Source organism: Mercenaria mercenaria, chromosome 1 (assembly GCF_021730395.1).
Source record: "Mercenaria mercenaria strain notata chromosome 1, MADL_Memer_1, whole genome shotgun sequence".
NCBI lineage: Eukaryota > Metazoa > Mollusca > Bivalvia > Venerida > Veneridae > Mercenaria > Mercenaria mercenaria.
In genome coordinates this window covers 7,296,586-7,315,618 of record NC_069361.1, presented here as the reverse complement: position 1 = coordinate 7,315,618, position 19,033 = coordinate 7,296,586, and the positions used below count along the sequence as shown (strand labels likewise).

Below are 19,033 nucleotides of genomic sequence, written 5' to 3'. Positions count from 1 at the left end.
AAAATATGTGTATTATTTCTGTAATGATGGATTTCGGATAAAATTAGACACTTACACCAGTTTTGCCAATGACTGTGAATGTACCATACGATATTAAAATTTTATATTTCGAAACTTCAAAATATTTTTTTTCCAGTAACTGTTCCACATGTCGAAGCATAGTTGTATCAATTGCAAACTGTTTCCTCTGTATTACAATTTCTACAATTTTAAAGGCTATGTATATATAGCCACTATATTTTTAGCTACTGAAAAAGTGGAATGAATTTTATGAACATTCATTTTATATTTACTTTGCAAAATAATGCCAGAATTGTTTAGCAATTGATCGCTTTAGCTTGTTTTTCTTAAAGACCCAATGTTTATCTGTGTATAAAGTGAACAAGGCTTAATATATCAAGAGTACGTTTTCTTTTCTGAAAATCGGAAGACTTCGTCAATACTTCTCAATCGCGTAATTCTGATTTTGCATTAAAAGAAGTACGATGTCAATTTGCTTGTTTGTTAAAGAAGGCTGAGTAAAGTAAATTTCAACCAATGAATTCCATCATATATTGCTTACACTTATGGACATTTCCGTTACAAAAATATTATACACCCGGAAATAAACTGCACTAATGGCCTAAAATGATATGCTTATATTAAATGGCGGCAAATAGGAGCATTTTTCTGTTGTTCTTGTTTATTTTATTTTTTTCACATCACGTAAAAGATCCAATCCAGTTTTTAAAAGTTTTGATACCTATATGTATTTTGGCCATTTTGGGAGGTAGTGCAAGTGCATGGGTGATTTTCCAAGCGTGTGTGTGTTCAAGCGTGCTTGTGAGTGGGCGATGTATTAGACGGATTGTTGACGCCTGGATTTAATGACTACTGAAACAAAACTTAGACTTTGAACTATAAAATACTGGCATTAATCAAATCGGTGTAAATAACATATTAAATTACAAACATAAGAACTGTATATGTTTTATTAGTCTTCTTTGACGACTAACCTTTAATCTTGTAACATGATTATAATAGCCCCGCTAATATACCGCACATAAACATATTTATTTTGTTTCAAAGCCTTTGATTTATCCTGAAAATCACGTTCAAACCTTTCAAGCCGTCGTCGCACATAAATGCTCCAGTTTGTTGCGATAGAATTTATCTTTTAGAACTACCTGCTAGAGCATACGTTTTACGCTTGTTGCGATATCAATTATCTTCCAGAACTTGCCGCAATAGCATACTTTTTTATCTTTGGTTTTAACTGAAAATAACACTTTTAACGTGAAAAATAATCTATCAGCGACTGTTTTGAGACAAAAAGTAACAAACCAAAACAGCCATCTGGAGAATTCAGCAAGAGAAAGCTGGTTTTAATGCGGTTCTGGAATCAGCTTGGAGCGACAGCAAGAGCGATTTTGAAATTTTGGTCAGTTTGTCCCATTTTCCATTCAAACTAAAGCAGACACGGACAAATGCAGTATGATCGGAGGTACGCATTTATAAACGGACTTGCAAGATACTAAAGGCAATTTACAGAAATTCATAAAAAAATAGTTACGACGAATTTTCTTCTTGAATCGACGCTTTGTTGACAAAAAATGCTTGGTGCGAAACCTACAGTATGACGTCATAGACCACGTGATTGTACACCGTGTTGCTGAAAATTTGTTTTTTAACCCTTAGCCTGCTGCAGGCGAATTTAACAGCCTTTGCAAACAGTTTGGAACCAGATCAGACGCCGATTAAATCGGCGTCTGATCAGGTTCCAAGCTGTTTGCTACTCTGACAATATTTCTTCCAATTTTAGAGCAAATTTAATGAACTTAACAATTTTAGCAGACGACATTTGCAGCAGACGACAATTTACCTAGCATGCTAAAGGTTAAAGTTTACTACCTAGTCACCATTCATGTTTTTGCTTTCAACTACTATTTTTCTTTACTGGTACTAAAAGACAATTGGTTTATGAAATAATTTTGTTTCATTTTTCACAGAGAAGAGAAAGCTAGGTGCCATAGCCAGTTACCCGAGACAGGTCCTGTATCTCTACCAACACCAACAAAACAGGCACTGGAGCGGGGTTCAAGTGTCTCTGAAATTGTTGAAGCATGTTTAGCAGACATTACACATCAAGATAAACTTGATATACTTATAGCACTTTATTCGAAATGTTTAGATGGTAAGTCACTGTTGTGTGCCAAGGAAGTCGATTATTTTTCAAAGTGTCACTGTGTTGAAATGTCTTATGGTACTTCTGGTAATATTTTTTTCTTTATTTCTTCTTTTTCAGTAGAGTAGAGGCACTGGTATTAGTTTATCATTGAAAATCTCATTTTAATATACTTAAACAGTGAATTAAACTTGTAACCTAAAATTAAAATTTAAATGAAGAAGACAAGTTCTACCACATGAATTGCACATTAAGTTGACTTGTATACTGGTTTTGTTACTTTCAATATTTTGGTATACACAAATGTAACTAAATTTCCAACTGCATCTTTCATCGGTCTTGAGCCATGTTATTTTCTCAATTCAGACTCCAGTTTCAATAATACAAAGGTTAGTTACTCTTGATTTGCTTGGTTGAGAGTAGCATTGACATAATGTAGGTGATATGATGACTTATTCCAGCTTTTGGTGGTGAAAGAAGACCATAGATGCCTCACTGTTTCAGGCATTGGTGGGAACATAGATAGACTAGGTATGTCCTTGGTAAATGAATAATTTGTGTAAGATTTGCAAACAATGGAAAATCTTAGCTGGAGTGAAGTAGTAAATGCACTGTTTGAATTTTGTTTTCCTTTAGATAACTTGCTGCCAAATGTGATAGTGGAACTGTACTTCCTGGTGCAGTTGTTAACATCTAGAGGAGGAGGTGTTGAGGAAACATTTATATATGGAGATGGTGAGAATTTTTGTGTTCTAAAATACAAACATGTGCAGTTACATAAAGATGATTTTACGAACATAAAATTAGAAAATCAAATGAATAGAAGTTGAAGCGCAGAACAAAATTCAGTGATTTCATGATGCAGTGCAGAAATAGCTTTATTATTTGGTTCTGTTGAAATAATGAATATGAGGTTACTAGTATTTAGTACCATTTATTTGCTTCTTAAACAAAATTTTTGTGTTAGGGAAAATATTCAGAATTTTAACGTAGCTGTAAATGAGTAGCTTATGCAGCCCCTATTGGTTCAAGCTTATTTCTGGTGAAACAAAGAGAATTTTGTGCCAGTCGACTCATTACCCGTTGTTGATCTACACTAGCTCTGCTGTCTTGTTGAATGTTTTTACCTGAAGGTTTGTCATGATATAAAACTGTATAAATGTTTTTACAGATGTGATAGAAGAGAATTACTTTTCCTCAGTTCATAACACAGTATACTTTGCTATTAGTGTACTGGAGCAACAGAAAAGGTAAGATAAATTGTAACTTTCCAGAATGTTTTTTATAAAGTTGAAAATATATTACACGCAAATATGAACAATTATTTCATGCTGCTGATGTCAGTCTATGTTTTAAAACATAAAATTAACATATTTGTATATATACACAGTACTGTGTAATAAGTTTTACAATTGTTCACACCTAATATATATATAGGTAAGCAAAGTAAGTAAGTTTATGTAATTAATTTGATGAGGATTTCTACGTGTTGATTAAGTATGTAAAATTTAAGTGTTTTAGTGAAGGTCCTTTTTTTGGTCTTTAAAAAGAACATTGGTAAATGGTATATGGGTATGTACATTTTTTCACAAATGAACAGATTGTAATTTACTTAGACAATTTCAGATTGGTGAGAATGTTAGATAGATGTACGCTGTATCTGCTGGCAGAAAATCAGAGAGTTGCTACATTTTCTGCAGAACTTCAGAAATTCCTGGAGGAATGTTATGAAAGAGCTGAATTGCAGGTATATAATGAAACATGTCACAGATATAATGGGTTATTGTATCATTTGTATGTTTGCTGGCTAGTGCAGTAAGCTGGGAAGATACCAGTTAAAGCTGGTACTCTTAACTGAACAGATAACTGAATACTGTTGAAGTAACCAAAACAAGGCATAAATCAGTTGAAATACAATGTATGTAATATTTTGCAAAATCACATATTTATATACTACAGGAGTTAATATTAGTTCTATAGAAGTGAATAAGCTTTACAGATTATTGCAAGTGCTCAAAAATAATAAAAGTTATTTTATGCTAACTAATGAAATACTGTATTCTCTCAGTTAAATATTTTCATATCTCATCGCTCACACTGTGAAAATATGAAATCTATATTTTCACACTGTGAGAGATATGAACTCCGCCCCCTCATACATTGTGTATGAATCTTAAATTATTTGCTTAAAACAGGATGAAAATTATAGTCGCACTTTGTTCTTTATAGTATATTTCTCGATTCAAATTATTTTACTTAAAGAGAATTTCATACCGTTATGCAGCAAAATATAAAACAAAATGGAACTTTATATTGCATGCGTCTTTATAACGTCACAACACCTCTGACGTCATGTCTGTTTACGCGCGTCTGTTTCCCGCGCTGAGATTAAAACAGTTGCAAAATGCATTTCTCAACGTAAATGAGCATAAAATAAAAAGAAAATTTGTTTGTTTTTTGTGAATATGGAATATATCTCACCTCGAAGTGAGAAAATTTGTTACATTTTCACTCGCGCTACCCGCTCGTGAAAATATTTGAAATTTTCTCACTTCTCAGTGAGATATATTCCATATTCACTCAAAACAAACAAATATCCTCTACATAGTGCTGTTGTTTAGAGCTGATTCAGTTCAGCTAGATTGTATTAATCAGTCAGGGGTGTAACTGTTTTAAGTTATGTAACCTATTTCAGTTACTTTTTCAAGCATTTTATAGCCTGTATTAGTTATGAAATATAGATAACTCAGGTAAGTAATTCAAAAAAAGTCTTTTTGCTGTTCTTACAAAGTGACCTTTAAAATGAAATTAGTAGCAATCTGTGGTTAATCAAATTCTCTTTTAGTCTGATCAGGACGTGATAAGCCAGGCCTCGACCTTAACTTTTTTCAGCAGCTGCCAGCAGGTCCACCAACTGCTAAAATCTAGTAGACCTGCTCAGACTTTAGTGGACCTCCAGTTCTGTCACATAAATTGTGATGTTGTAGACGTCATAACTTCATACGACTCAAAGAAACAGGACTTAGTTCTAAAATAATTAAAAATGGAAGACTGTAGCAGTCTGTTATCCCGAAAAATAATTATTTTGAAAAGTGTCCCAAAATATGGACGCAATAATCATCATCCACCCGACCCGTGTTGAAAGTGAAAAAAAAAACATTTACAATTATCGGGTATTATTCTGATGATAAACTTAGTAATTAGCCTTGTTTTCATCATCAGTTAACACCCACTCGAAGAGCTAAAAGAAGTGTGTCGGTTATTATGGCATCTGAAGTGGAGATCAAAGCGGTATAGTTGCCCGAGATTGTCATGGCATTACGTCATGTTTTCGCGCCATGTGACACATCACTGTCTGATCGTACTTTCTCGTTTCCTTAAATGTGCAATATCCCGAATAAACTGACATGTAAATGTGTCAAACCGTGAATGATGATAGTGGATATCCTACCTCTGTGACCTATTTGCCCTCAAGGAATTTACATTATTGTTTGAGAAGAATATCTAACAAAGTGTTGTGTCAAAAAATACATGTACAAAGAATCATTTAAAACTTATTAAAAACCGCAACGACATCATACTGCTTTATTTTATTTTTATTTTACATTTCTATTTATGTTCACGAGGTCACGTATTCTGCCGCACTAACGAAATCTGTTTGCCAAAAATCGTTTTACTCCATGTATTTAAATTGCTGCCACTTTTTCATTATTTAAGATTTTTAGCTCATCTGATTTTTTGAAAAAAAAATGATGAGTTATTGTCATCACTTGAGCGGTTGTCGGCGTCAGCGTCGGCGTCGGCGTCGGCGTCTGCGTCGGCGTTGCCTGGTTAAGTTTTATGTTTAGGTCAGCTTTTCTCCTAAACTATCAAAGCTATTGCTTTGAAACTTGGAATACTTGTTCACCATCATAAGCTGACCCTGTATAGCAAGAAACATAACTCCATCTTGCTTTTTGCAAGATTTATGGCCCCTTTTGTACTTAGAAAATATCAGATTTCTTGGTTAAGTTTTATGTTTAGGTCAACTTTTCTCCTAAACTATCAAAGCTATTGCTTTGAAACTTGGAATACTTGTTCACCATCATAAGCTGACCCTGTACATCAAGAAACATAACTCCATCTTGCTTTTTGCAAGATTTATTGCCCCTTTTGGACTTAGAAAATCAGTTTTCTTGGTTAAGTTTTATGTTTAGGTCAGCTTTAATCCTAAACTATCAAAGCTATTGCTTTAAAACTTGCAACACTTGTTCACCATCATAAGCTGACCCTGTACAGCAAGAAACATAACTCCGTCCTGCTTTTTGCAAGATTTATGGCCCCTTTTGGACTTAGAAAATATCAGATTTCTTGGTTAAGTTTTATGTTTAGGTCAACTTTTTCTCTTAAACTATCAAAGCTATTGCTTTGAAACTTGCAACACTTGTTCACCATCATAAGCTGACCCTGTACAGCAAGCAACATAACTCCATCCTGCTTTTTGCAATAATTATTGCCCCTTTTGGACTTAGAAAATCATTTTCTTGGTTGAGTATTATGTTTAAGTCAACTTTTCTCATAAACTATCAAAGCTATTGCTTTAAAACTTGCAACAGTTTTTCACCATCATAAGTGGACACTGTACATCAAGAAACATAACTCTATCCTGCTTTTTGCAAGAATGATGGCCCTTTTTAGACTTAGAAAATCATGGGTAGGACAATATTTCTATTACACTAAAAAAAATCAGATGAGCGTCAGCACCCGCAAGGCGGTGCTCTTGTTAAATTGTGTATTTTGTACTTTCTGGTCAATAGTCTGAATTTTATTACCATAGTATGTACCGTTTATTTACTTTAAGAAAGAAATAAATAATCAAGATCGCACTCTTTGAAATTTTACAAAACATTATATGAAAATTTGATCGTTTTTTAAGAATTTTGCCTACATTCCTGTCGATATCTTTTCAAATTGTTATAGAATTCAAACTGTATTAGTTCTCAAGTGGTTTGAAAATTATAAGCGATTATATTAAAAAATGAATGCACTACGCGCGTTTTTCGTGTCAAAAGTTACTGCGATGTAAATTAGATATTACAATAGGGCGCACGTGGAATAGGAAATACCAGCATGACGTTTTGATATTTTTACGATTCGCGGGTAAATTCCAGTCAATCCAGGTAATTTTGCCTGATTTAATTTCTCAATTTGGTAAAGTTACCACGTAAAAACCACTCGCCTGATCGGTGGAGTAGTCCATTGGTGCTATCCTGACTTTAACTCGCCAATGCTTATAACTGTAGAATGCCGTACTTGAGGCAAAATCAACTTTCGTTTTGTGAATTCGCCGATATGGGTACGATTTATCCCCCCTATTTTTCACTTTCAAGGGTTTTATTGAGTCGGCTAAAGGCTGAAAGCCTTTTGACGAGTCCTTGCTATCCAACGATTCTCTAAATGGACCAAATAACACAGTGAAGGGATGTAGTTCCATTAGATTTCTCAAACTTCAAACAGTTCACTGCATGAATGAAGTTAAGTTGTGTCAATTCCCTTTGCTATGACCAATATACGATGTAATCTGTCATATTTATGACTTGTAATTGTGCAATACTCGAATGTAACACATTAAGCATAAATGTGCATTTTAAGAATTGCACAGGCTTACAAAGCTTGGGTAACATCCAGCGAAAGACAAAAAATAGTTCCACAGGGCTCCAGATAAGATGCGTATTAGCATAAATTACGTATAGAAATAATGCAAATACGCATGTCTAATAATTTCTAAGCGTATAAAAACGTATATAAAATTACAGAAACGCACACAATGCTTTTTTAAAAACAAAATCTGAATCGTCTGGATGCGTTAGGTAACATAGCCAATCAGCCTTAATTCTCCCACATTGAACGTAAACACGCATCGTATGATTTCTATAAACTTTGCGTGGGTTGAATTTTGCAGTCAGTAAACGGATAAATTATCGGAAGAAGAAGCTCTTACTGGTTTGTTTAGTTACTACTGATATTAAAAATGATTTTAATTCTTATTTTTCGAGAAATAAACAAATCGGCGAAACATTAAATTATATTTTCTTGTAGTTTTTGAAATCGAAAGTAGATCGTCTATGTTTGGCTGCTTTCACGAAACGAAACAACTTTTTTATGAAAAGATTTAAATAAGAGGTAATTTAACCGTAAACTTCAATGTCAGATACTGCCAATTGCTGCTAAATGTCTTCGTATCATCACAATTTGTAAAATATATTGTTCAAACTGGAGAAAAGTGTAATCGTATCCGGATATAATATTTTGGGTAAATATCGAGCTGTGTTATGAAATTTTAAGAAAAAAACTAAAAACAAACTGAAACTGGTAGACTATACTGTCAGTACATCAATCATTAGCCGACTCAGGCCATTCAGGCCTTTGATTTTATTTGCAGACCGTGACTGAAAATTGGTTGACTGTCGGTCTACCCAACTTTTTATAGTTAGAGGACCTGCTGATATTTTGTTGCGTCGGTCCAACGGTCCACCGCTAAGGCCGAGGCCTGTAAGCATAGTGTGATGTTTAGAGTTTTATAGCTTTAAACCTTTTGCATAAAACTTTATCAGCCTTGCATAAAATATTTTACTGCATAGCTGGAAAGATAAAAAGTTCAAGGATTCAGGAAATAATTGCATTAGTCACATTCAAAATGAGGAAATGGCACAGGAGGGCTTTGTAATATTTTATGATAACTGAAACAAGTTATGAAAGTATAAGCAATAACTCAGATGGGTTATAAACTGCGATAACTTGAAACAGTTACACCCCTGACTGTTAATGTGAAATGCACTCATACCTGCTTCATTAATAGACCAGCCCAGCTCATGTTGGGTTTGAGCCTGCATTCTCAAGTACTTTATCCATTACAACACAGCTATGATTGCTTTTGAGCGGTACATTTAGTATTAAGCTAACCATGACCTATTGCCGTATTTACAAATTTCGTACAAACATGCAGTGATACTTTTGATATGTTACAGAGAGGACCAGCATTCCCACATTCTCCGATTGGGACAGTCTCATTTCAGGCTGATACAGATAATAGGAAGAATTTTCCAAATGACAAATGTTTCCATCTGTTCAAAAGACAAAGGTAAATATTTTGTTTATTTTATCTCTTTATTAGGAGGAAATTCAAGAAATACTTAGCTCTGAATATGTTATGTAAGCCCACTAGAGAGAATTGGTTAAAACTCTACACAATTACACACTATGATGATCTGACATACGCTAGCACAGGTTCCATTACTCTTGTTTGCATTTTCATGAAATTAAGCCCTTTTTTCGACTTTGTAATAATTTGTGTAACTTTTGTCTAGTAACTGGACTTTTGAATAATGGAGTTTTGCCGACTCTGATAGCTCTTAATACCAATCTCTATAATGCTGTATTGGGTGCAAGTCTTAATTTCATAGGCTACCAAGTCAGTGCGGCCATAGGTTAGGTATAACACAAATTTTTGAAGCTAAGTTAAACCTTACCTTAACCTTTATTAACCTGGTTTTCAACGAAAACCTGAGTTATTAGATTGGGGTAGATGTCGGTTGGGCGGGTGGGTGGCGGCGGCGGCGGCAGCGGCGTCAAACTGGTGTTTCCGGTCAATAACTTTTGTTTCGGTAAAGATATTTGAATAAAACTTGGTATGTATGTAGCTTATATCAAGACAAAGACTGGGATTGATTTTGGGGTTTCTGGGGTCAAGGTCAAGGTCACTGTTACTTAAGATAGAAAAAGAGTTTCCGGTCAATAACTTTTGTTTCGGTAAAGATATTGGAATAAAACTTGGTATGTATGTAGCTTATATCAAGACAAAGGCTGGGATTGATTTTGGGTTTTCTGGGGTCAAGGTCAAGGTCACTGTTACTTGAAATAGAAAAAGGGTTTCCGGTCAATAACTTAACTTAGGAATGAGCTATCATGATGAAACTTGGTGTATAGAAAACTTATATAAAGCTGTAGCTTGGGATTGATTTTGGGGTTTCTGGGACCAAGGTCAAGGTCATTGTTACTAAAAATAGGGTTAGGTTAGGTTAGGGTTAGGGTTAGCATATCTTCTACATGCATGGAGGGATTTTGATGAAAGTTGGCACAATTGTTCACGGAGTGTCATGCACAAGAACCAGGTCCCTAGGTCTAAGGTCAAGGTCACACTTAGAGGTCAAAGGATACAAGAATGAAAACTTTGTCCGGAGCATATCTTCTTCATGCATAGAGGGATTTTGATGTAACTTGGCACAATTATACACCATCATGAGACGAAGTGTCTTGCACAGTTCCCTTCTTTAGAATTACTTCCCTTTGTTGTTACTATAAATAGCTTATAATATTGTAACTTTTTCATTACTAGACGTAGGGAAAAATCGGGACCACTTTTCTGTAGTACAACATGCATGTTACATCCAATTTTGAGGTGTTTTTTGACCAATCTCTACCTGGTAAGGATTTCTGTGTGGACTTACAATTTTTTTTTTTGTATTTTTTTTTTTTTAAGATTAACTTCCCTTAGTTGTTACTATAAATAACTAATATTGTAACTTTTTTATAATTGACCGTAGGGAAAAACCAAGACCACTTTTCTGTGGTACAACATAGTTGTTACTTTCTAATTTTAGGTGTATTTTAAGGTATCTCTACCTGGTAAGGAGTTTTTTTGTGGACTTAGAAAAACAAGAGAATTACAATGATTACTAAACAACCACAAAATTAAAATTACATCTGCAAATACAGGTGCTAGAGTAAAGAAATTTGCTGTGACGGGCGTATATTGTGACATTCTGGCACTCTTGTTTATTTATCCCCCCACCAAAGGTGAAGGGGATATTAGAAATGCTCTCCGTCCGTCCGTCCGTCCGTCCGTCCGTGAGTCCGCAACGATCTTTGTCCGGACCATAACTCCAAAAGTACTTGAGGGATTTTCTTCAAACTTCATACACTGATAGAACACATTGGGAGGAAGTGCAGTGTGCAAGAACAATAACTCTACCTTGCCTATTTTTTGAGTTATTCCCCTTTATCTTATTTTCTTAAAAAATTTTGTCCGGAGCATAACTCCAAAAGTACTGGAGGGATTTTCTTCAAACTTCATACACTGATAGAACACATTGGGAGGAAGTGCAGTGTGCAAGAACAATAACTCTACCTCGCCTATTTTTTGAGTTATTCCCCTTTATCATATTTTCTTAAAACATTTTGTCCGGAGCATAACCCCAAAAGTACTGGAGGGATTTTCTTCAAACTTCATACACTGATAGAACACATTGGGAGAAAGTGCAGTGTGCAAGAACAATAACTCTACCTTGCCTATTTTTTGAGTTATTCCCCTTTATCATATTTTCTTAAAAAATTTGTCCGGAGCATATCTTCTTCATGCATGGAGGGATTTTGATATATCTTGGCACAAATGTTTACCACCACGAGGCGGAGTGTCATACGCAAGAACCAGGTCCCTAGGTCTAAGGTCAAGGTCACACTTAGAGGTCAAAGGATACAAGAATAAAAACCTTGTCCGGAGCATTTCTTCTTCATGCATTGAGGGATTTTGATATAACTTGGCACAAATGTTCACCACCACGAGAGGGGAGTGTCATGCAAAAGTTTCCAGGTCATTTAGGCCTAAGGTCAAGGTCACACTTAGAGGCCAAAGGTCGATACAAGATGGACTTTGTCCGAAACTTTCTTCTTCATGCATAGAGGGATTTTGATGTAACTTGGCACAATTATACTATTAGAATTACTTCCCTTTGTTGTTACTTTAAATAGCTTTTATTGTAACTTTTTCATTACTAGTCATAGGGAAAAATCGAGACCACTTTTCTGTAGTACAACAACTGCTAATCCATTTTGGGTGTATTTTTACAGTCTTTTCCCTGATAAAAGATTTTTGTGTGGACTTGAAATTTTTTTTTTTTTTTTTTTTTTTTTTAAAGATTAACTTCCCTTAGTTGTTACTATAAATAACTTATATTGTAACATTTTATAATTGACCCTAGGGAAGAAACAAGACCACTTTTCTGTGGTACAGCATAGATGTTACTCTCCAGTTTTAGGTGTATTTTATGAATTTTATTATATATAAGGTTTCTCTACCTAGTAAGGCATAAAAAAAAAATATGTTTGTTTCCTGTAACATGCTGAAAAAAATGGGGGTCGGTAGGTAGGGAATTTTTTTTTTTTTTTTTAATTTTTTTTAGTCAGAACATTTCAGTGTTTAGTAACCCTTTTATTATCGCCAATTAACTGCCTAATCAGGCCTCAACCTTAACTTTCTTCAGCAGTTGCCAGCAGGTTCACCAACTGCTAAAATCTAGTAGACCTGCTCAGACTTTAGTGGACCTCCAATTCTATCTCATAAATTGTGATGCTGTAGACGTCATAACTTCATATGACTCAAAGAAACAGTACTTATTTCAAAATAATTAAAAATTGGGACTGTAGCAATCTGTTATCCCGAAAAATAATTATTTTGAAAAGTGTCCCAAAATATGGACACAATCAGCACCAGTGTTGAAAGTAAAAAAAAAAAACATCAACAATTATCGGTATTCATTCTGATGATAAACTAATTTAATTGGCCTCGTTTTCATCATCAATTAACCCCCCCTCAAAGAGCTAAAAGAAGTGTGTCGGTATTGTGGCATCTGCAGTGGAGATAAAAAGGGGTTTATATTTTTCCACGAGATTGTCATTGCATTACGTCATGTTTTCGCGCCATGTGAAACATCACTGTGTGATCGTACTTTCTCGATTCCTTTAATTGGTTGAGAAGAAATCAGAAAAAAAGTTTTTTCTTTAAATTTTTTAAAAAGCGAATGTGCAATATCCGAATAAACTTAAGTAAATGTGTCAGATCGTGAACGATACTGCCCTATTTGCCCTCAAGAAATTTACATTATTGTTTGAGAAGAATATCTAACAAAGTGTTGTGTCAAAAAATATATGTACGAAGACTCATTTAAAACTTTTTAAAAAATCGCAACGACATCATACTGCCTCATTTTAAAACCACATTTCTATTTACGTCATGAGGTCACGTAACCTATTCTGCCGTGCTAACAGAAATCTGTTTCCCAAAAAAATCGTTTTACTCCATGTATTTAAATTGCTGACGCTTTTTCATTATTTAAGATTTTTTAATTGTGTTTTTTTTTTACTTTCTGTCAAAAAATCTGAATTTTATTACCATAGTACGTACCGTTTATTTACTTTAAAAAGGAATTTAAAAAATCAAGATCGCGCTGTTTGAAATTTTACAAAACATTAATTTAAATTTGATCGTTTTAAAAGAATTTTTCCTACATTCCCGTCGATATCTTATTAAAATTGTTATAGAATTCAAACTGTATTAGTTTTCAAGCGGTGTTGAAAATCTGAAGCGAATATATTAAAATGAATGCACTACGCGCATTTTTTTGTGTCAAAAGTAACTGCGATGTAAAATAAGTATTACGATAGGGCGCACGTGCTTGTGGAATGGAAAATTACCAGCATGACGTTTTGATATTTTACGATTCGCGGGTAAAATTCCAGTCAATCCAGGTAATTTTGCTGATGTAATTACTCAATTTGGTAAGTTACCACGTAAAAAACACTCACCCGATCGGTGGAGTAGTCCATTCGTGCTGTCCTGAAATTTAACTCGCCAATGCTTATAACTGTAGAATGCCGTTACTAAGGCCAAATCAACTTTCGTTTTGTGAATTCGCCGTATGGGTACGACCCCCACCCCCCATCACCCCTATTTTTCCACTTTTAAGGGTTTTATTTTATTTGCAGACCGTGAAATGAAAATTGGTTGACCGTCGGTTCACCCAACTTTTGATTTGTGGACCTGCCCATTTTGGGGTTTCGTCGATATAATTTAAATTACTAATCAAATAAAATTGTTGAAAATTTGCTCCCGCCTTTCAATAAACAGATGTGTTCATACAAGTTTTTTTTTCTACACTGATTCCCTTTTGTTCAGTAAACATTGTGTAACAGGCAAAGTTTATAGTTTTTCAGACAGACATAGCTTCGGGCCGTTTTTGCCCAAATTTGAGATTTTCGGAGCCACAATTAATCTTTTGTCGCAAATGGCTCAAGTGCAACCGACAGCGTGACCCCTGAACAAGTTTGGGACAAACATGATAAAAGACTGCTCTTCTACGAATTGTTATCAATTAACGTTTACACCTTGATCAATAAACACCTTTCATAAAGAAGTCTAAATACAAACCGCGAATAACCAGTGTCAGTCGGCGCGTGGCGTGATTGACATCTGTCAGTAGCTAATTAGTATATGCGCTCCGCCTACTGCCATACTTTCCCCTTGTGGCGGCGAACAGTATTGAATTCACCGGATTTTGATTGACTGGGGCAGAACTTTTGAACTCGATTTTGCACCCCAAAAAAACTTCTCGATTTTCCCGGGGGAATACCCGGAACCTCGAGTCTACCGACAAACAGGCTTTTCGCCATGTTGTTTTCATGTCGACAGAACCCGGAACGTTCGTGACTATGCGCGGACGAGGTCGGGTGCAACTAAATTATCCCTATAATCAATAAAGATTGATCCCGAATCTCGAATTTTAGCCATAAAAAATTGCGGTCGGCGGTAAAAAAATTACGGTCGGGGGGTTAAAAGGAAACAAACATATTTTTTTTTTAGGCCTAAGGAGTTTTTTTGTGGACTTTAAAAACAAAAGACTTACATGATTACTAAACAACCACAAAATTAACATTTCCATTTGCAAATACAGCTGCTAGAGTAAAGAAATTTGCTTTTAAAGGGCATATATTGTGACATTCTGGCACTCTTGTTCCTGTTAGCTTTCCATTCCTTCTTTTTACAGTAGCCATATAGAAAAACATCATAGCTATACTCTTCATGAAAATTAATAAAATTTAGCAGTAAACAACCTCACTACTGACTTATTCTTTCTTCCACATCTTAAAACCCCTGATGCGGACCACATCCTTCAATTATGATATGCCCGGTGGGGGGTTTAGCCATGTCTGACATGGCTCTTGTTCTTATGAAAAGTGTTGAAAACCTGGTTTCGTGGCATTGCCGCATTTCTTGTTTAGTATATTTTGGTGATGTATACCTACTCTGGAAAGAAGTTTTCCCAATAACGTTATTATGTCAAAATTTTTTGCAACATTCCTTAGGTTGTTTTAAAAATGTTATTTCAGTATCAGGGTCATTAATGTATGTCACAGTACATTTGTACCATTATTTAAAAAAAAACATCTTTAATTCTCAGTGCTTTATAATATTGAAGCGGTAACAAGTATTTACTTTTTATAGGATATCAGTTCTTGGTGAATATAGTATGGGGTGAGGGGTTTGGATTTCTGGGCCAGACATTCCATTTAAGTTGAAAGTTTATGAGTGAAGATTTAATTAACTGTTTTTCTTCAGGGATGGATTTTATGAGTTGATTCGGGAGTGGGAGGCTAGTCGAATGAACCCTAACTACAACATGGCAGAGATGTTTGGTGGGAGAGTGCGAGCATTAGTCAATGTTAGAACTGACCTGGCCAACCTGATACACTTTGCACGACTTTTTCAATCTCAACTTATTGCAGTAAGTTCACAGTGAAAACATGGACGATTTTATAATGTATTTACAATTAGATTTATTACTGTACTAGGCTGCAGTAGAATGTGGCATCTGTTTTTGCCCAGCCAAACTGTCTCAGTGAAGAAACTGCATTTTTGCAAGAGTTTGGTTTTAAAAGAAAAGGAAATGTCATTAAGGAATTTACTCCAGACAGACTGATACTGTGTAAGTAGTATTTTTATTATGCCCCCAAAGGGAGGCATATAGTTTTTGAACCGTCTGTCCGTCTGTTGGTCTGTCAGTCTGTCCGCAATTTTCGTGTCCAGTCCATATCTTTGTCATCGATGGATGGATTTTCAAATAACTTGGCATGAATGTGTACCACAGTAAGACGACGTGTCGTGCGCAAGACTCAGGTCCTTAGCTCAAAGGTCAAGGTCACACTTAGACGTTAAAGGTCATTTTTCACGATAGTGCATTCGTGTCCGGTCCATATCTTTGTCATCCATGGATGGATTTTCAAATTACTTGTTATGAATGTGTACCACAGTAAGACGACGTGTCATGCACAAGACCCAGGACCGTAGCTCAAAGGTCAAGGTCACACTTAGACGTTAAAGGTCATATTTCATGATAGTGCATTGATGGGCGTGTCCGGTCCATATCTTTGTCATTCTTGCATGGATTTTAAAATTATTGGGCATGAATGTGTACCACAGTAAGACGACGTGTCGCGCGCAAGACCCAGGTCCGTAGGTCAAAGGTCCTAAACTCTAACATCGGCCATAACTATTCATTCAAAGTGCCATCGGGGGCATGTGTCATCCTATGGAGACAGCTCTTGTTTTGGTAAAAATTATAGTACATAAATAATAATGTGTATTCAATTCAGATGTGTAAGGGAGATGGAAGTATACGTAGCAGTGATGATGATGAGAATATAGCTTTACTCAGTCAGCTCAAACGTACAAACCCTGAGAAATTCAAAAGGTATTTAATGGTATATACTGTAAAATCATTAGTATTTGTGGTGGACTAGTTTTCGTTGATTTTTGGATAGGATCTATCCATAAAATTTAATGGCAGTGAACACATAAAACTGCCAGTTATTGTACCTCTATGTATTTCATATCCATAAATTCATGTCCTCACAAAATAGCCATTTTTGCTGAAACCTCATAATTTTATTTGCACAACTATAATTGATAAAGGGGGCCTCGGTGGCCGAGTGGTTAGAGTCGTTGACTTCAAACCATTTGCCCCTCATCGATGTAGGTTCGAAACCTCGTTTGGGGCGTAGAATTCTTCACGTGAGGAAGCCATCCAGCTGGCTTACGGAAGGTCGGTGGTTCTACCCAGGTGCCCGCTCGTGATGAAATTGTGCACGGAGGGGCACCTGGGGTCTTCCTCCACCATTAAAGCTGGAAAGTCGCCATATGACCTAAAATTGTGTCGGTGCGACGTTAAACCCAACAAAATAAATAAATAAATAAATAATTGATAAAAATATTATTCTGAGATCTTACTTAGAATATGTAGAAAAGTTGTTTGTATTTTCTGCATTTACAAGAATACATCGTGTTTTATACGTAAACAATATTTAAGATTTCCAGCATTTTGACACAATAAGAATTTGTTTTTATTCATAGAAGTTCCTTACAAGTATTAATTTATTGTTTTATTTTGTTTCAGATTGCAAGAACGCTTTATAAAACCGTTAAGTTTTGGTGGTCCTTGTCCAAACCCTTCTTTCCCAGGGATCCAAGAATTTTTCCGTGACTTTATTGTGGTAGCATGTTGTCCGATGCTGAACCAACATTTATGTGATACATTCTCGGCGAAGGTTCTCGAGCTAAATGAAACCACCTTCACAAACCATGATGAGGAAGATGCCCCTACTTCTAATGGTGATGATGAGGTAAAGTGTCATGGAAAATAGAAACATTTATTGTTTAAAATCAGTTTATGCCCAAGTAGGAGAAAAAACAACAGCAAATTGAAAAATAAATAAGTTGTACAATATAGAGACTGAGATATTGGAAAACAGAATAAGAGAAAATTCACAGAAAGCTAAATAATTTCTTTGATATTGACAGTGTTTTCATACTTTTCAGGAAAAGGAGATGTTTGTTACAGTGCTGTTGAGTGTAAGACTGGTTGGCAAGTTTCTAGGTTTTGTTACATTTCTACCATACCGGTCTCCTGATAGAATGCCAGACAGTATGGAGACTACATATATAACCATCAGAAATAAGGTATTTTATAACTTAGTGATAGAAAGTAGTCACATGGGCTTTACACAGACAGCAATAAAGTTAGGGTATGATATTTTTAAGTACAAACTTTGACTGTTGTTACTTTTCATTGATGCACACTTTTCATATGATAAAGTACATGTATTTCACATACCGTGACAAGTTTTGAGACATTAGAAGTGCTCAGCAATTGCATACTGGCAGAATTTAACAGAATTGAAATGAGCCGTGCCATGAGAAAACCAACATAGTGGGTGTGCGACCAGCATGGATCCAGACCAGCCTGCGCATCCGCGCAGTCTGGTCAGGCTCCATGCTGTTCGCTTTTAAAGCCTATTGGAATTGGATAAACTGTTAGCGAACAGCATGGATCCTGACCAGATTGCGCGGATGCGCAGGCTGGTCTGGATCCATGCTAGTCGCAAAGCCGCTATGTTGGTTTTCTCATGGCACGGCTCAAATATTGTTGTTCTAAAATGGTTAATTCAAAGAAAACATTTTGACAGTAAATCATCTTGATTTAGACCTATTTTCTACTTTACAGCATCAGCCTTCTATAGACCTGCTGGAGTGTCTGATATCAGCCATTACCAGAGGTACCTTGTGTCTGACAATACCCTGGGTGGTAGAGTGCCTGTCTATGATGGATCCACTAGCACCAAGGCTAGATCACTACCAGACTGTCCTCTATCTTCTCCTTTATATACATAGGTTTGTAACTAAAATGTTCATAGACATAATAACTTAGTTAAAAAGGTACATTTCTGATTAATTCAGGGCACAAAAGATGTCTTTAGCTCTAGTGTATGGTGGGCTAGACTGTTTCATAGACTATGTTCTAAATAACTAAAGAAAATGACTTTTTGAAGCAGTGAAAAATTGATGTATGAAGATCTATGCAACAGATGTAAGTAGCGTACTGTAAGTGTAGAAATTTTCACGATATTCGCGGTGATCGGCAGTCCGCGAATTCATGATTACCATGATTATTTCTGCACAAATTTTTACTGAGAGGTCATATTTTTGTGGACCATCTCCTTCTA

The 19,033-nt window shown here is 35.5% G+C and overlaps 1 protein-coding gene across 1 annotated transcript in view; it reads left to right on the top strand.

The window, feature by feature from the left end:
* The window catches only part of LOC123524599 (codanin-1-like), a 64,075-nt gene that overhangs the window by 31,196 nt on the left and 13,846 nt on the right, over window positions 1-19,033 (top strand). The window contains exons 3-12 of the mRNA XM_053538889.1: window positions 1,989-2,173; window positions 2,801-2,899; window positions 3,336-3,414; window positions 3,791-3,911; window positions 9,172-9,284; window positions 15,594-15,759; window positions 16,628-16,725; window positions 17,428-17,653; window positions 17,850-17,990; window positions 18,535-18,701. Coding sequence (XP_053394864.1) covers window positions 1,989-2,173; window positions 2,801-2,899; window positions 3,336-3,414; window positions 3,791-3,911; window positions 9,172-9,284; window positions 15,594-15,759; window positions 16,628-16,725; window positions 17,428-17,653; window positions 17,850-17,990; window positions 18,535-18,701 — 1,395 coding nt within the window. The remainder of the gene's footprint in view (window positions 1-1,988; window positions 2,174-2,800; window positions 2,900-3,335; window positions 3,415-3,790; window positions 3,912-9,171; window positions 9,285-15,593; window positions 15,760-16,627; window positions 16,726-17,427; window positions 17,654-17,849; window positions 17,991-18,534; window positions 18,702-19,033) is intronic.